General features: G+C 39.9%; 1 protein-coding gene across 1 annotated transcript in view; it reads left to right on the top strand.

Moving 5' to 3' along the window:
• fstl5 (follistatin-like 5) overlaps positions 1–11,437 on the top strand; it is a gene marked incomplete at both ends in the record, with an annotated part of 150,312 nt that extends 138,875 nt beyond the window's left edge. Inside the window, 3 exons of the mRNA XM_079167557.1 lie at positions 1,972–2,079; positions 4,277–4,401; positions 10,735–11,437. Of these exons, the coding sequence (XP_079023683.1) occupies positions 1,972–2,079; positions 4,277–4,401; positions 10,735–11,437 (936 nt within the window). The remainder of the gene's footprint in view (positions 1–1,971; positions 2,080–4,276; positions 4,402–10,734) is intronic.
• Between the last annotated feature and the right edge of the window lie 2,308 nt (positions 11,438–13,745).

Raw genomic sequence — 13,745 nt, 5'->3', positions numbered from 1 at the left:
TCAGCACAATTCTAGTTTTTTATCCTGCTAGTTCTAAATCAGGGCCTCCGGTATTTTTGATCAAGTGTGATAAATAAGGTGTCACAGTGAGGAGGCTTACACCTGTTATTCTACTGTGTCAGGTACATTAAATTAACACTCCATATCTTCTGCTGCTCATCTCAGTTTCAGGTTGCAGCTATAGGTCGTGAATGTTGAACAGGCCGCTACTCAAAACTGTTTCTGCCTTCTCAGCCAACAACAGCTGCTCTGTTCTTCTCGCACTGACGGACTGAAACGCTGCTTTTCCAGCTTTAAGATCCTTTTCTTCACCTTTAGTTCCCCTGCTAACCCCTGGCCCGAACCCCTTTCATACCTGCTGCTACAGTCAAGACCTACACTTAACTGCCACAATGATGTGGGGACCAAGTAGCCCCGAGTCCCACCTCTTCACGGAAACTGTAACCTGGCAACCCCCTCATAGATATTGTAACATGGCAACTGCAGGTTTCCTCATTGATGGTATACGATACAATCCCCAAAACACTCTGCAGTGTGCTCTTGCAGCTCCATTTATTTTCCCGAGGGAATTTTATTTTTTCCGAGGAACACTCAGGAAAGCAGCACGTCTCCTATGTGACAACATTCGATACATTTGTTGTGAGCAGCGTTGAGTTAAATCATCAGTGTCGGTGGGTGTCTGTCTGGGTGTAACAGGCTAATCCGGGGTTGCTCAGATTCCCTGCAGGTGATTTTGTGACCGTGACTGCCAGGAAGCAGTCTGCTTTCCCAGAGACTGTCACAAGCTCATTATTCAGTCGCTGGGAGGTTTAGATTCACTGCATCATATTAGCAGTTGTTAATTACGCACCTGAACCCACGTCTCGTCTCGAAACAGTAGGAGGGACACAAATTCTAGTTTTCCAGTTACAGGTTTCGCTGCTTTCCATTTTCCCATCGAGTTATTAATAGGATTGACGTACGCAAAGTTATAATAATGAGCAAATTGCATTTTGAAATTTGTAACCAATTAAATGCTCGGTGAAGACTTTTTAATGAGCAGATTGTATTTTGCATTTTATAACCAAATTAATTACAACATGCACACGGATAAATGTTTATTAAAAGGAGCTGCGGTGTTTTCCGCTCTTCATCTCTGACAGATCCGCTCTCGGCGCTAAAGTTCCACGAACATATTGGCTGAGGATTCTTGATAATCTTCATCAGCCAGAAAGAAGTTTGTTAGTCGAGAGAAAAAGAACAACGCGAGCACCTGTTTTCTCCGATGACTACACGCTCAGCGATTAGTTAAGATTCAACAGATATTCTCAGTTTATGTGCAATATAACCCCTCTCTGGAGCTGTTTGCTCTCTCACTGATACAATATATATTTTGCCTAGGTAAACAATACTATTAGAGCTGCATAGCAAAACAAATAATATAGCTGCAGTCAAAGGGGATTGTGGGAATATGATTGCTTTTTCTTGCCGTTGATCAGGCTGTAGCGGCCGCTTGCGTTCTTCTCCCCTGTGCTTTCCCTCATTCCCTTTGAGCTGGCTGCCTATCCTCACTCAGGTGGACATAATGCATGAGGAGCACTTTTCCATCACATGTGACTCATCTGTTGTTCTGACTTGGAATATCTCCGCTGTGTGTCAAGGAAACGGATAAAGACCGAAAGCAATTACTTCGGTGTGGTAAAGCAATTGTGTCTGTCACCACTTGATTTGAAATGCAGCTCAACACCAAAATCATCTTCTACATAAAAGGCACACCTCCACTCTGCCTTGTTAAAAGAAGACTTGCTCCTGTCAACTCCTGATGCATTAGTCTGCAGGAAAAACTTTTCAGAAGCATTACCACAGCACATCAAAGAAGGATCTCTTCAAAAGCAAAGCCTAGATTGCCTTGAATTGTTATTCTGTGGCCCTGCTGTCTTTAAAGGCTCCGTTTGGTTTGATTTTGATGTGTCCCCCCCCCCCCCCTTCCAGACTGTCAGCACCGACCCTTATCCTGTGAAGCTTCACTATGACAAATCTCACGACCAGGTGTGGCTGCTCAGCTGGGGAGACATGGAGAAGAACCTCCCTACGCTCCAGGTGAGTCCACAAAAGTGTTTGTAACACGCAAAATGTTATTCGCGCCTTTGCAGAGTTTTTCCCCTGTGAAGTGGTGAAATAGCAGATTATGAGACAGACATTTAGCATCGTCAGGATTCAATGTGAGTTTAGCAAAAGGGCCAGTATGTGTGTTTGTGTCGTCTTAATGTCTTATCAAATTATTGATTATTTTGCGCTGTATATTTCTTGATTGATAGAATGACGGTCACAACCTCACTGAGACCAAAGTGATGTCTTCAAATTGCTCATTTTGTCCGACCAACAGTTGAAAAGCAGAAAATAGTCACATTTAAGAAGCTTGTAGCAGCAAACCTTTGACATGTTTGCTTGAAAAGTTGTCATTGACTAATTGTTTCAATTGTGAATTAGATTACTGTGAATATCTAAACATTTCACATGAGGTCCTAGTGCTGATCACAATAAATACCATGTGTGAATTGTTCATTTAGGCTTTACTATTGACCTTAGAGCATCGGATACGGCATAGGTTTGTCAACAAAGTTAATATTTAATATATTGTAAACAGCCTTATAATCACCATCTTGGCAGGGCATTGCAGTTAATGAAACGTCCTGCTGTTCCCTGTTTTTCCAATATGACATGAATGTGGCATTAATCACTGCTGGCTCTATGGGATATTCAGTTGATTTGTTTGTGTTGCTTGATGAGGGCTAATTAATAGTCACTTACAGTGCAGTGTGTCAGTATGTGGACACTGACATATTATCAATTGTTTTGGCTCAGAACTCCAGCAGATTGGAAAACAAAACAAAGACTAAAATGCTGATTTTTCATGTCCATTGTCTGATTGATGTATCTTTTAAAAATGTATTAGCCAATAACAAACAGTTACTTAATTATTGTATGTTTACTCGGCTGTTTCTGAATGATCACAAACACATTTGGGTTTTTGTGTCCGTCAATTTCATGTTGACATGTACTCTAACATGGATATGATATCAATACTCATTAAAGAGCCAACATTACAATAATCGTGATACCTGGAGCCTATTACTACAACAGAGTACATGGCAAACGTAGTATCTTGTACTTTTCTATCAGTACAAATGAATCATATTATACTCACCACTCTGCAGCTCTGAGTGGCTCTTTGCTAAGAAGAGTCGTTTCTTCTTAGTGAAAATTGCGGAGGAAGTGTCAAGTTTCATTCATTGTATATTTCGGGGGGAAAAGGCAAAGTGCCTGACATGACTCTTGCTTTACTGATGGAATTTGTGCTGTGGAAATTAACAAGACATCAAATAATAATGGAGGAAGTTTTGAGTTTGCATTAACTTGGATCAGGGAAAATTAGAAATGAAGGCCTCATTCTGTTTGTCACTGAGGTAAATAAAGTAAATTTAAGGAAATCTGCAATAAACTAGTATCAAGATGACTCATTTATTGGTGTGGCTCTAGTCACATCCGTGTGAGCTGAACAGTGAGGGAATTTCTTTTTTCATTTATTCAATCGTCTTATTTTCCCCTGATACGGATGTAAAAACCATCAAATAATTAGTTTTAGTTTGATTTCAGACCCATATTGCTGGAGTACAGAAGAGGAAAAAAATGAGTCACCGTCCAAATACGAACACCGTATGTCATCATGACACAGACTTGAAGATCATGCTACAAATAGAATCATTGTAATGAAATGGTAATTTATTTTTAAGAGTACTTTTGTCTCCTCTTAGATTCGTCTTGATTCAGCTCGAGTGTTGATTGGTTTTACTTGGAAATCTTGCTCATAATCGCCTGCAACGAAATTCACAGTGCGGGGTTTGGTCTCTGGCAATTCTCTTTGTGCATCGTGGCAGAATCAAAGCAAACCCTGCCTACACACAAGCACATGTCTGCCCGCTTTCATGCACGCACAAGTATTATTTCGATGCCGGTGACAACAACACACATCACCTCCCACTGTGAAGCTCTAGCATTTACGCAGTAAGAGAAGAGGTTTCAAATCAATGCACCTAAGCATAGATAAACATGATAGCAACGTGTTGAGTGATTTATTTGAGTTATGGATTAGGACTGTTAATTTATAAAGTACTACCCCCTTTTGGTTGTAAGCTTCAAATACGTACTACAGTAGTTACAGACTTAAAACGAGTAGAAACCAGCAGCACTGAGCTCATGTTTGACACCCAACTTCTTCTTCATTGGTGTTCACCAGGTGATCAATCAGGCCAGTGGACGAATCTCCCACCACACCGTTCACACGCAGCCGCTCGGCAGACGCTTCGACAGGGTGGACGACTTCTACGTTCCCGCCTCCAGCCTCATCATTAACCACATCAGGTGCGTCCAGTATGATCCAAGAACGCTCCTAATGCTAATTGATTCGCAAATTACATTCGCCCCATTGGCATTTCATTCACTTTTTCTCCTGAGGCTCAATACTGCAATAATGATTTTGGATGGGCATGTTGTGTGAAAAGAGAGTGTGTGTGTGTGCGTGTGTGTTAGTGTGATAATGGAGCCTTTTTGGAGAAAGGCCCAGTGGTCATCGGTGCTGCAGAGGAGACGGTGGCCGATCACCTGAAGTTCTAAAAATAAACCATCGTCAAGTCAGCTGTGGAATTAACTTTTTATACCCGAGTCTGTAAACCCCAAAAGCTAATTAACAATAACTGACACTTTCTGTGTTACTTATGCCAGTAAGGATGGGCAATGTAAATACTGATCACCATACAAACATGGTCTTGTATAAAAATGTAAACCTCAATTTCCTTATAATAAGTTAAATTCCTTATCAAAGTATCACATCACAGAAACAAAGCTGTTTCCAACCAATCACATGGCAGTCTTTAAGGAGCGAACAACCTCTTCCCCCAAATAGAGGCAGCAGGGTTGGCTGAGTTAGCTAAACAAGGTTCAAGGGCGGTCTGGACATTATGGCCACAAATGTTATCACGATATGTTTTCTTTAATAATGATCAACGCCGATAATCATCACAATATCTATATATTTATTAACAAAGCATTAATTACGGGGGAGACCGTACATGTGAAAACTGAAATATTGTGTTGACATCTACATCTATTCAGTAAGGTAAAAACATATGCATTTACATAAATTTACATTCACATAGTGACATGGCATGAAATACATATAGTGTGGTATATTTGTGATTATTTGTGGTTTATAATATACAATTATTCATTATCAGAACAGGTCGTTGATATGTCCACTCTATGCTAACTAGAACGAGGATACAATTATTCAATCGTGCAGCTGAAGCTAACATTTTTGCTATCAGAAGTTAGTAGGATTAGAGAGAGGCGTGCTTCTGTCGGAGGAAACTCTGAGTATCAGCACGTAGAGGGGCAGTTCAAAAGTCACCTAACACGTATAGAACTGTTGTGGATAAATGAGGTCATATGTCCGATCTTTTGTCCACATAGTTAATGAGACGCAGCGAAAGCAGCAAATCCTCACATTGGACTAGTTAGAACCAGAACCGACTCAAACAATCGTCACACTCTGTATGAGAGCATCCCAAAAAACGGAGGGCAACTTAAAGTCGAACAAGAAATGTGTTCAGTTTTTGCCCACATTGCTTTTACCAGCTACGTTTCTAAAACAAGGGCAGGCGGTGTAATTACATTGCTAAGCACCCAGAATGGTAAGTAAATGCAGCCTTAATGCAGCTGGAGCTCATTTTAAATGCTGTGCAGGTTCTTTAAATCTATACGCACGGCCAAGCTGAACTTTAAGAAAGCTATAATGTTTATAGCTGCTGACATTTTCTCTTTGACAATATCGGAGGCACATCAGAAAGAAAGCGATTCAATCACAACTCCTGCCTCCTCGCAAGCGCTGCTTTAATTCCAGAGTCTTTGTGGCGAATAGTCAAAGAGGCTGGTTCTTCTCAAATATCAGTAATCATTTAAGTCATTAGCACACCTGGTCTAGGACTGCTTATTTATTATTGTTAATGTGTTTTCAAGATACAATTAGTAATGTGCATAGAGGTATGTGTCCAGGGGGGGCACAGTTGGCACCACGCCTCCTCCCTCACATTTGAGTTAATCATCAACCAAGCACAGACGTGCTGCTGTGGTTGTTCATAAGTCACGAGCGGTCGTCACACTCGGGCTTAACTCGGACGGAGAGAAGCTGATCCCAAACGCTTGGCTAATGTCATGGAGAGGCCAGGAACAAGCAGGAGGTCTGGAGTATTTCAGCATGTTAACGGCCCCCTGGTGTGGAGGAGTAAGCAGTCCACTGTGTGTGTGTGTGTGTTGTGGGTGGGGTGGTGGGTTTGCTGTAATTAGATCCACTGAGACCTGCAGGAAAGTGTGTTCCCAGTGTTTGAAATTTGCCGTCTTTACCAAGTAGTTGCTCTTCATTTTTGATGCTCTTCAAAACAAGCTTGCTGTACGTAACTTGTGTTGCCGGGTCGTCCTGTTATGAATATTGCGTGGCTATAATGGGATTGTACCGTTAGGGACACAACTAACGATTTTTATGCCAATTATAACAGATTATTGTGCCAAATATTCTCAATTAGTTGTTCAGTCTATAAGAAGCTAGAATCATATATATTTTTACTTTAGTAATCTTGACTAACTGTTGCAGCGCTAATCTTCATTATCAATTAGTCTGACGATTTGTTTAGTCCGCAAATATGGAAAAATGTCCTACTGTCCAAATCCCTAAAATAGTCATTTTACAAAGACAGAAGAGCAGCAGTGAATGAAAAGCTAAATTGTTGCTGATTCATTTTCGGTCGATTGAGTAATTGATTAATCATTTGCTTGTTTCATAACTTTTAATTTTATATTGTCGTGTTAATATACTGCACATCAAGATATATTAACATTTTAGAAGCAATTTAAGGTACTTCATCACATTGATTAAAGAACATTTTATCCAATGAAATATTCCATTAAAGCAGTCCTGATCATTTATTTGCATTATTGCCCACAATTGATGAATATAATAACTGATATTACAGGGTTACAAATCAGAGTATACAACATACAAAAGTTACGAATAGTTGACATAGTTCAAATGTACGAAATTTAACGTACGTAGAGCATTGAGATGCAGTTGGCTCTCCAAGTACGGTAGTTTTGTTACAAACTCATAATTCAACCTTGTTATTAACAGCAGAGTGAAGTCGTCTTCTGTATATCTGTTGGGAGAATATATCAATATACAGTTGAAGTACTCAAAGAGCTTGAGATCTATATGCGCATGAATGTTATTTTCTAATCGGACAGCTGTTTATATTGCAAGAAGGTGTAAATGAACTGCTGCCTTGGGGCTCGTGGTTTATTTCTTTATCTTGTACACAGACAGTCATTTGTCTGTTGGCTAGAACGCAGCATTGATCAGTCGATTTGGTAACATGAGCAGTGTGCAAACCGCCGACATATATTCAGCAACTTCCGGGGATTGTTTAATGACTGGGGGATTCCCTCAGCAGCTTCTATAAAGCAAGCAGCAACGTCTGGGGGCTGTCATTCATTAAAACCATCGACCGACAGTCAGGCAGCTCTGCATGTCAGCAAAAAAAAAGCTGTTATTTCTTATTCGTACCCACATCTACAGCACCCTGCAGCTCAGGCTGCCCCGCACCTATTTTTCGCAGACTGCCTTTTGGCAAAACAAGCCGAGCGAGATGTTGATTCGATGTTTTTGCGCTGGAGGATGGCTGAACACGAATTGCTGTGTTATGGATATCTTTTACCGCGCAGCGTTCATTGTTCTCTTCCCTGTACATGAATTTTGCCCTCAGGAGCTTTAACTGAACTCTAGAGCAAAGTGTTGAGACCCAGTCATTTCTTTAACTGCAAATATTGACATGAAGATAAGCGGATAAAATGTGAAGTAGCTTTAGTTAAACACAACCCTGTTGTGCAGAACCAGGGAGAGTCTTTAATGCATTAATCATTGGTACAAACGACAAACAGCAGCTGTCAGTTTGGCTGAGAGCAATCTGGGTCTGCCAATAACACAACCCAGCTGTGTTCACATAAGAGCGAGGCCAAACAATGTTTGATTATTCATTCATCATACATGATTTTTTTGTCTTGCTGCTGGTGAAAATAATGTTTTCAAAGACAATACTCCTTTAAATGCACCAATGACCTTAACGCTTCCAAGCATGTTTCCAAAATATCACAGTATATGTGCAACAGATTGAATATAATCCATAGCAAAGAAATATGTGCAGTGGTTCACAAGCAAGATAATAATAATATTTCAGTTTCCGATGGCGGTAAATCCAGTTATAACAATATCTAACAAGAACAGGTAAAATTGTAAGTATATCCATGTGTCTCCGTCCAAAATCGGAACAGAAGTGCACTACATTAAGACTGAAAAGTCAGTTATTAAGCTAATGAAAAGTTCCTTAGTATAAATCTTGTATTTGATGCAGTTTTTTTGGGGGGGGTTGGATGTGCCTCAGATTTAAACGTATGTTATCTTTGACATCCCTTAACCTTGACAGACACTGTATATTTTCTATTATTTACACAAGAGATGTTATTCTGCCTTTCTGCACGGCCAAAACTACACCTTCTATGCTCACACTGAACGTTAAACCAAAACCCTGATCTGTTTTGTCCATTGATGGTTGCAGTAAATTGTCATTACTCTAAGACAACATAAAAGAGAAAGGCAGCATTGGCTTTACGCAATCCATCTTTGAACCAAAGGCAAGGCGGCAAAAAGGAAAACTGGGAAGATGGCAGGGAAGACGCAGACAACTGTTTTCACAACACAGTCAAGACAACAGGTAGCCACACAATGTGAAATACCGCTCCTATAATGTTAAATCAAGTTCACTACAGTTCATAACAGGTCTTTTGACAGCAGCCATGTGGGATATCGGAACACAGAACTACTCAAACTGAAAGAAAATCAACCACAATTTCTGACATGTCAAAATTAAACATCAAACAACAACCAATCTGGAGCACTTCTAAAAAATAAAAAAGGTTTAAAAGTCTGGAACCACCAATCTATGTTGAATATTGGGCTTAATCTGAACAATGTCTGCCTGGCATTACATATATGTTAAAGATCGTTTTAACATTATTTTCTGTAAATTCTCTTTTCTATACAAACAAACAGAAACAAAGCCTCTTGCCTGGAGCCAGCGGTCCGAACGCTTTCTGGATGAATGATTCCCCCGCCACAGCAATGATAGTGTCCTCCGTGGCTTTCAAACAGCCATTTTCTGTTCGCAGACACAGGCAGCTTGGTGTTAAAATGGCATGATAGATGATAAATGACGGCAAGATTCAATAGCCTGTCAGCGTCGATCAGCTGGTATTCACATTTAATTGAGGCCTGTCGGCTCCTTGCATATTCCCCCTCTACTTGTTCAGCTGTTAAAATGTAATGTTCCATGAACATTCTCTTTGGCTTTTTATAATGAATAGTTGTTTCACTGATCCATGCCCACATCTAAAACTGCTATAATTCTATTAGGGCCAAGTGTAGATGATGCTAGGCTGCCAAGATGAAGATTGTCAGGTACCAGAATTTGGCTGTTGAAGTGGTTTTAAATGGATCTCTCGGCAATAATTTTATATTTTCTCCTGAAGAATTTTCTTCAAAAATGGTTCCACTCCAACCATTATCATAATTACCGAGTACAAATCAATTTCCATTTCTTATTTCAGGTTGATGCATCTTGATATTTGGATTGTGCTGCTTTACTTTACAAGGTTACCACTTGCTGCTTCAGAATTATTGAGCCTTGGAAAGAAAAAGAATCACCGCACTTTACTGGCACATTCATGACTTAAAATTACAAAAATATTGATTTTCACACACAAAGCATGATTAAATTACCTTTTAAAATTACTTTTGTACAGCATTTGTAAGATTTCCTGCGGTCTAAATTTGTAAAAAAAAAAAGGGTGGAGTGTTTGTTATCAACTTGTTTTTTTAAATTGTGGCTGTCAGGTTCAGCCAGCTGTTCTGGTTTACTAACTGTTACTACTCTGAGAGGCTACAGCCACTGATCCGCTAACATGCTGATGTTAAACAGGTATAACCATTTTCACCATCTTAATTTAGCATGTTTAGCATGCTAAGTAGCACTGAACAGAATACATCTTAAGCGGATGGGATGGAGGTAGTGCAGGTACTTATATCATGAACTTAAGTATTGGACAAGTTAAAACTGTGAACTAAAGGTGGTGCTGGATGAGTTAAGGAACCACCAAAGTTACAATCTAATTTCATCAAAAACATGACACTCACTCATGCTGGCGCAGAGCAGAAGTCAGAGGATCACCAAAGTCATAAGATACATCACCTGAGAACCATCAGTGTCTAATGAAAAGTATGCTTCACTCCGTCTCATAGATGATATATTTCACTGGATAAGTACAAATGTTAACTTGCTGGTGGCACTAGATTACAGTCATTACCAAACAACAGGCTTCCTTCTCTGAGAAACGTGAACGTCTGCTTTACGTCAATCCATCCAGCAGTTCTTAAGATATTTCAGTCCGGACCAAGGTGGAGACCAGCCAACTGACATTGCCATCTATAGAGCGACGCCACTGACGTGACTAAAAATCTCTCATAATTTCAGGTTTTCAAGAAGAAAAAATGTGTTATTGATAAAAGCATTTGCTTTGTTTTTCTATTGTCTACAGATTTGGCCTCATCCTTCACCGAAATGAGCCTGTCCTCCACAAGATCGACCTGGAGACGACATCGTATGTGAAAAACATCAGCTTACGGGAGTATAACTGCATCCCCAAGTCTGTAACCTACACCCATCTAGGCGGCTACTACTTTGTCAACTGCAGGCCTGACTCCACTGGCGCCACGCAGCCACAGCTCATCTTGGACAGTGTAACAGATAGCGTGATCGGCCAAAACCGAGACGTCACCGGCACTCCATACATGTCTCCGGACGGCCACTACTTGGTCACTGTTGACGATGGCGACGGCCTGATGAGGATCCAGATGATTTCAGAGCGGGGGGAAATCCAGGAGCCCTTTGACATCCACACTAACCTCCACCTGTCTGATCTGGCCTTCCAGCGCTCCTTCACGGAGGTCCACCAGTATAACGTGTTCGGCAGCTCCGGCCGTCAAACAGACGCTCTGTTTGTGGAGCTGCGCACCGGCAAAGTGAAGATGATCAAGAGCTTGAAAGAGGCCACCAAGTCATTTGAGTGGCCGTGGAGCAGTAGGAACAGGGTAATGGCGGGCAGCGGACTGTTCGGACAGTACCTCATGACCCCGTCCAGAGAGTCCCTCTTCATCCTGGACGGAAGGCTCAACAAGCTCAATTGTGAGATTACTGATGTCCTCAAAGGCAACGTGGTGGTGTGGGTTGGGGAGTCTTAGGTTGTAACATGGAGACCCTATGAGCTTTCTTTTTCTCAACGGTACTGTTGCACTGAATTCTGTTGCAAAGTTTTAAATTTTGTGGGAACGTGATAATGAATACCACAAATTCAGAAACCAAATTGACCATGTGTAAGTCCATTGGATGAGGGACTGTCATCCAAAAAATACAATATACAAGTGAGGGAGTAATTGGTTGATATTGTCTGAAAGCCAAGTTTAAATCTCTTTTTTTCCACTGGGTGATTCATGTTTATATCTACATAAAGTTGCTTGCTGGTAATCTTTTTCAGGAAAATTGGTATGAATCCGTTAATATGTGCAGCTTTGCATAATTATTCACAATTGGTTGTATTCAGTGTGTGAGAATGCTGTAGATAATCTCTGAACAAAACTAATCCTTAAGTTATTTGGCAAAAATCGATATAAATATATATATATATACTGTATATGTTCAGATTAACCCTTTAAATTTAAGTTTACCCACCCCAAACTTTTTCCTGTGCCTTCAAGGAAAATTCCCCTCCATCAGAGGAATTAGCTTAATTATTCCCAGTGTGACTGCAGATTACACCTCCTCCTTTGACCCCCTCCATTTGTGGTGAGCGTGGTTCCTCACAAATCTACTGCTGTCGTCTATCCGTCTATCGTCCAACACGGCCGATTCAGTCTTAATTAAAATGATCCCTCGCTGTGATCCAATCCTGTTTGAAGTGGAGATTGAGAGACTTGAGTATTTCATTATGCTCGGTAACCTTTGATCCAAACTCATAAAGAGGGTTTGGACAGTTTTCAACGATATCTATATTGTTTTCCTTTTTAGTCCAAAGCAGAAAAATGAAAGTCAGTGGCAATGTTAGATCAATTGTGTCAGCTGTATACACTACACATTGTGAAATTTGAAGTATTTCAAAATGTTCCTTAGCAATGAGTCAATAGAGCACTTGTGTTTGAAGAAAATCATGACTTTATCTCTGGACCAAAAAAAAAAGATACGGAAAGCATCTTAGAGTGCAATAGAGTGAACTACGGAAACACATGCATTGTCTGCTCTGTTTGACAGCACGTTTCAAATGGATGTTTTAATGTGAAGTAATGATGAGCTTGCACACTGGGGAGTGCGGTAATTGTATTGTGTAGAGGGTCTTTGAGGCTTTGAATATGGCAAACACCTCTTTCTGAAGGCTGCTGCAGTAGACGAGTAGCTGGCAAGTCAATGATCAGTTCCCTAGCTGGACACATTTCTATGCATTTTCACACTAGCACTCTATGACTCTGTAAATCACAATGGGCAACTGTATCTCAAATTTAGTAAGGACTTTTGATGTGTACAGATTCTATAAAGTCATTCCGTCTTTCCTGTTAAATCTTACTCTTATATATGTTGATTTACATTTTTCTTTCTCTCCCCGGTCACATTTTTTGCCAACCTTAAAATCCAAGTGTACTGATGATAATGACCTCTGATCTTTTCTCTCTGTGTTCTGTACAAAGCGGCTGACTGTGACTCCATTAGTTTCCCATTCAATGTACAGATTCACGCAGGTCCAGTTCATAGTCATTACACTCCTTTTTAAGATATGGAAACAAAACACAAACAGTTGTCATTATCAACATCTTGTACCCCAAGCACATTGTGAGCAATGCTTTCACCTCCACATAGCCATGTCTTGTATGTTCCTTCATGTGATTGTTATTTATATAGAGAAAACACGCTTGTCATTTTACCCAACAATAAAAACTAGACTAAGAAAAACAAGTGTAATATTGTCTCTTTTTCCTCATTAAAACGACCCTTTATTCTGTAGATGCAGGCACACAGACACATCATGCATTTACAAGTTTCCTTTAGGAGTTACAGCAGCCTGTTGCCAATTATTATGATACAAGAGATGCTACATGAACAAGGTCAACACTCTGTTGTCCCTTTGGGTATATTTATCTTACAGAGAGGCATGCATTATAACGCATAATTATAATTAGCAAACAAAGAAAATAAGATTGTGGGACTTAGAGGTCTGTGAACTGAAAGAAAAAATGTCTAGAATTCAAGTAACTTGTTGTCAGGTTATGTCAAATATGTTAAGAAAATGTATATTTTCTTTAAAAGCCTACACTTCCTTGTATAAATATATATAGATGAAAAACAAATACAAATGGTGCAAAAGAATTCAAGGATGATTACAATAAAGCAGGTAATTTATATTCGGATTCAAATAATGTATTGATATATTAAATATATAAAAATGTCATTAAAAAATATTTAAAAACATGTTTTTGTATCGAGCATAGTGTGCTATTACATGTG

The sequence above is a fragment of the Pholis gunnellus genome (assembly GCF_910591455.1).
Source record: "Pholis gunnellus genome assembly, chromosome: 10".
Taxonomy (NCBI): domain Eukaryota; kingdom Metazoa; phylum Chordata; class Actinopteri; order Perciformes; family Pholidae; genus Pholis; species Pholis gunnellus.
This window is presented reverse-complemented; position numbering and strand designations above follow the sequence as displayed.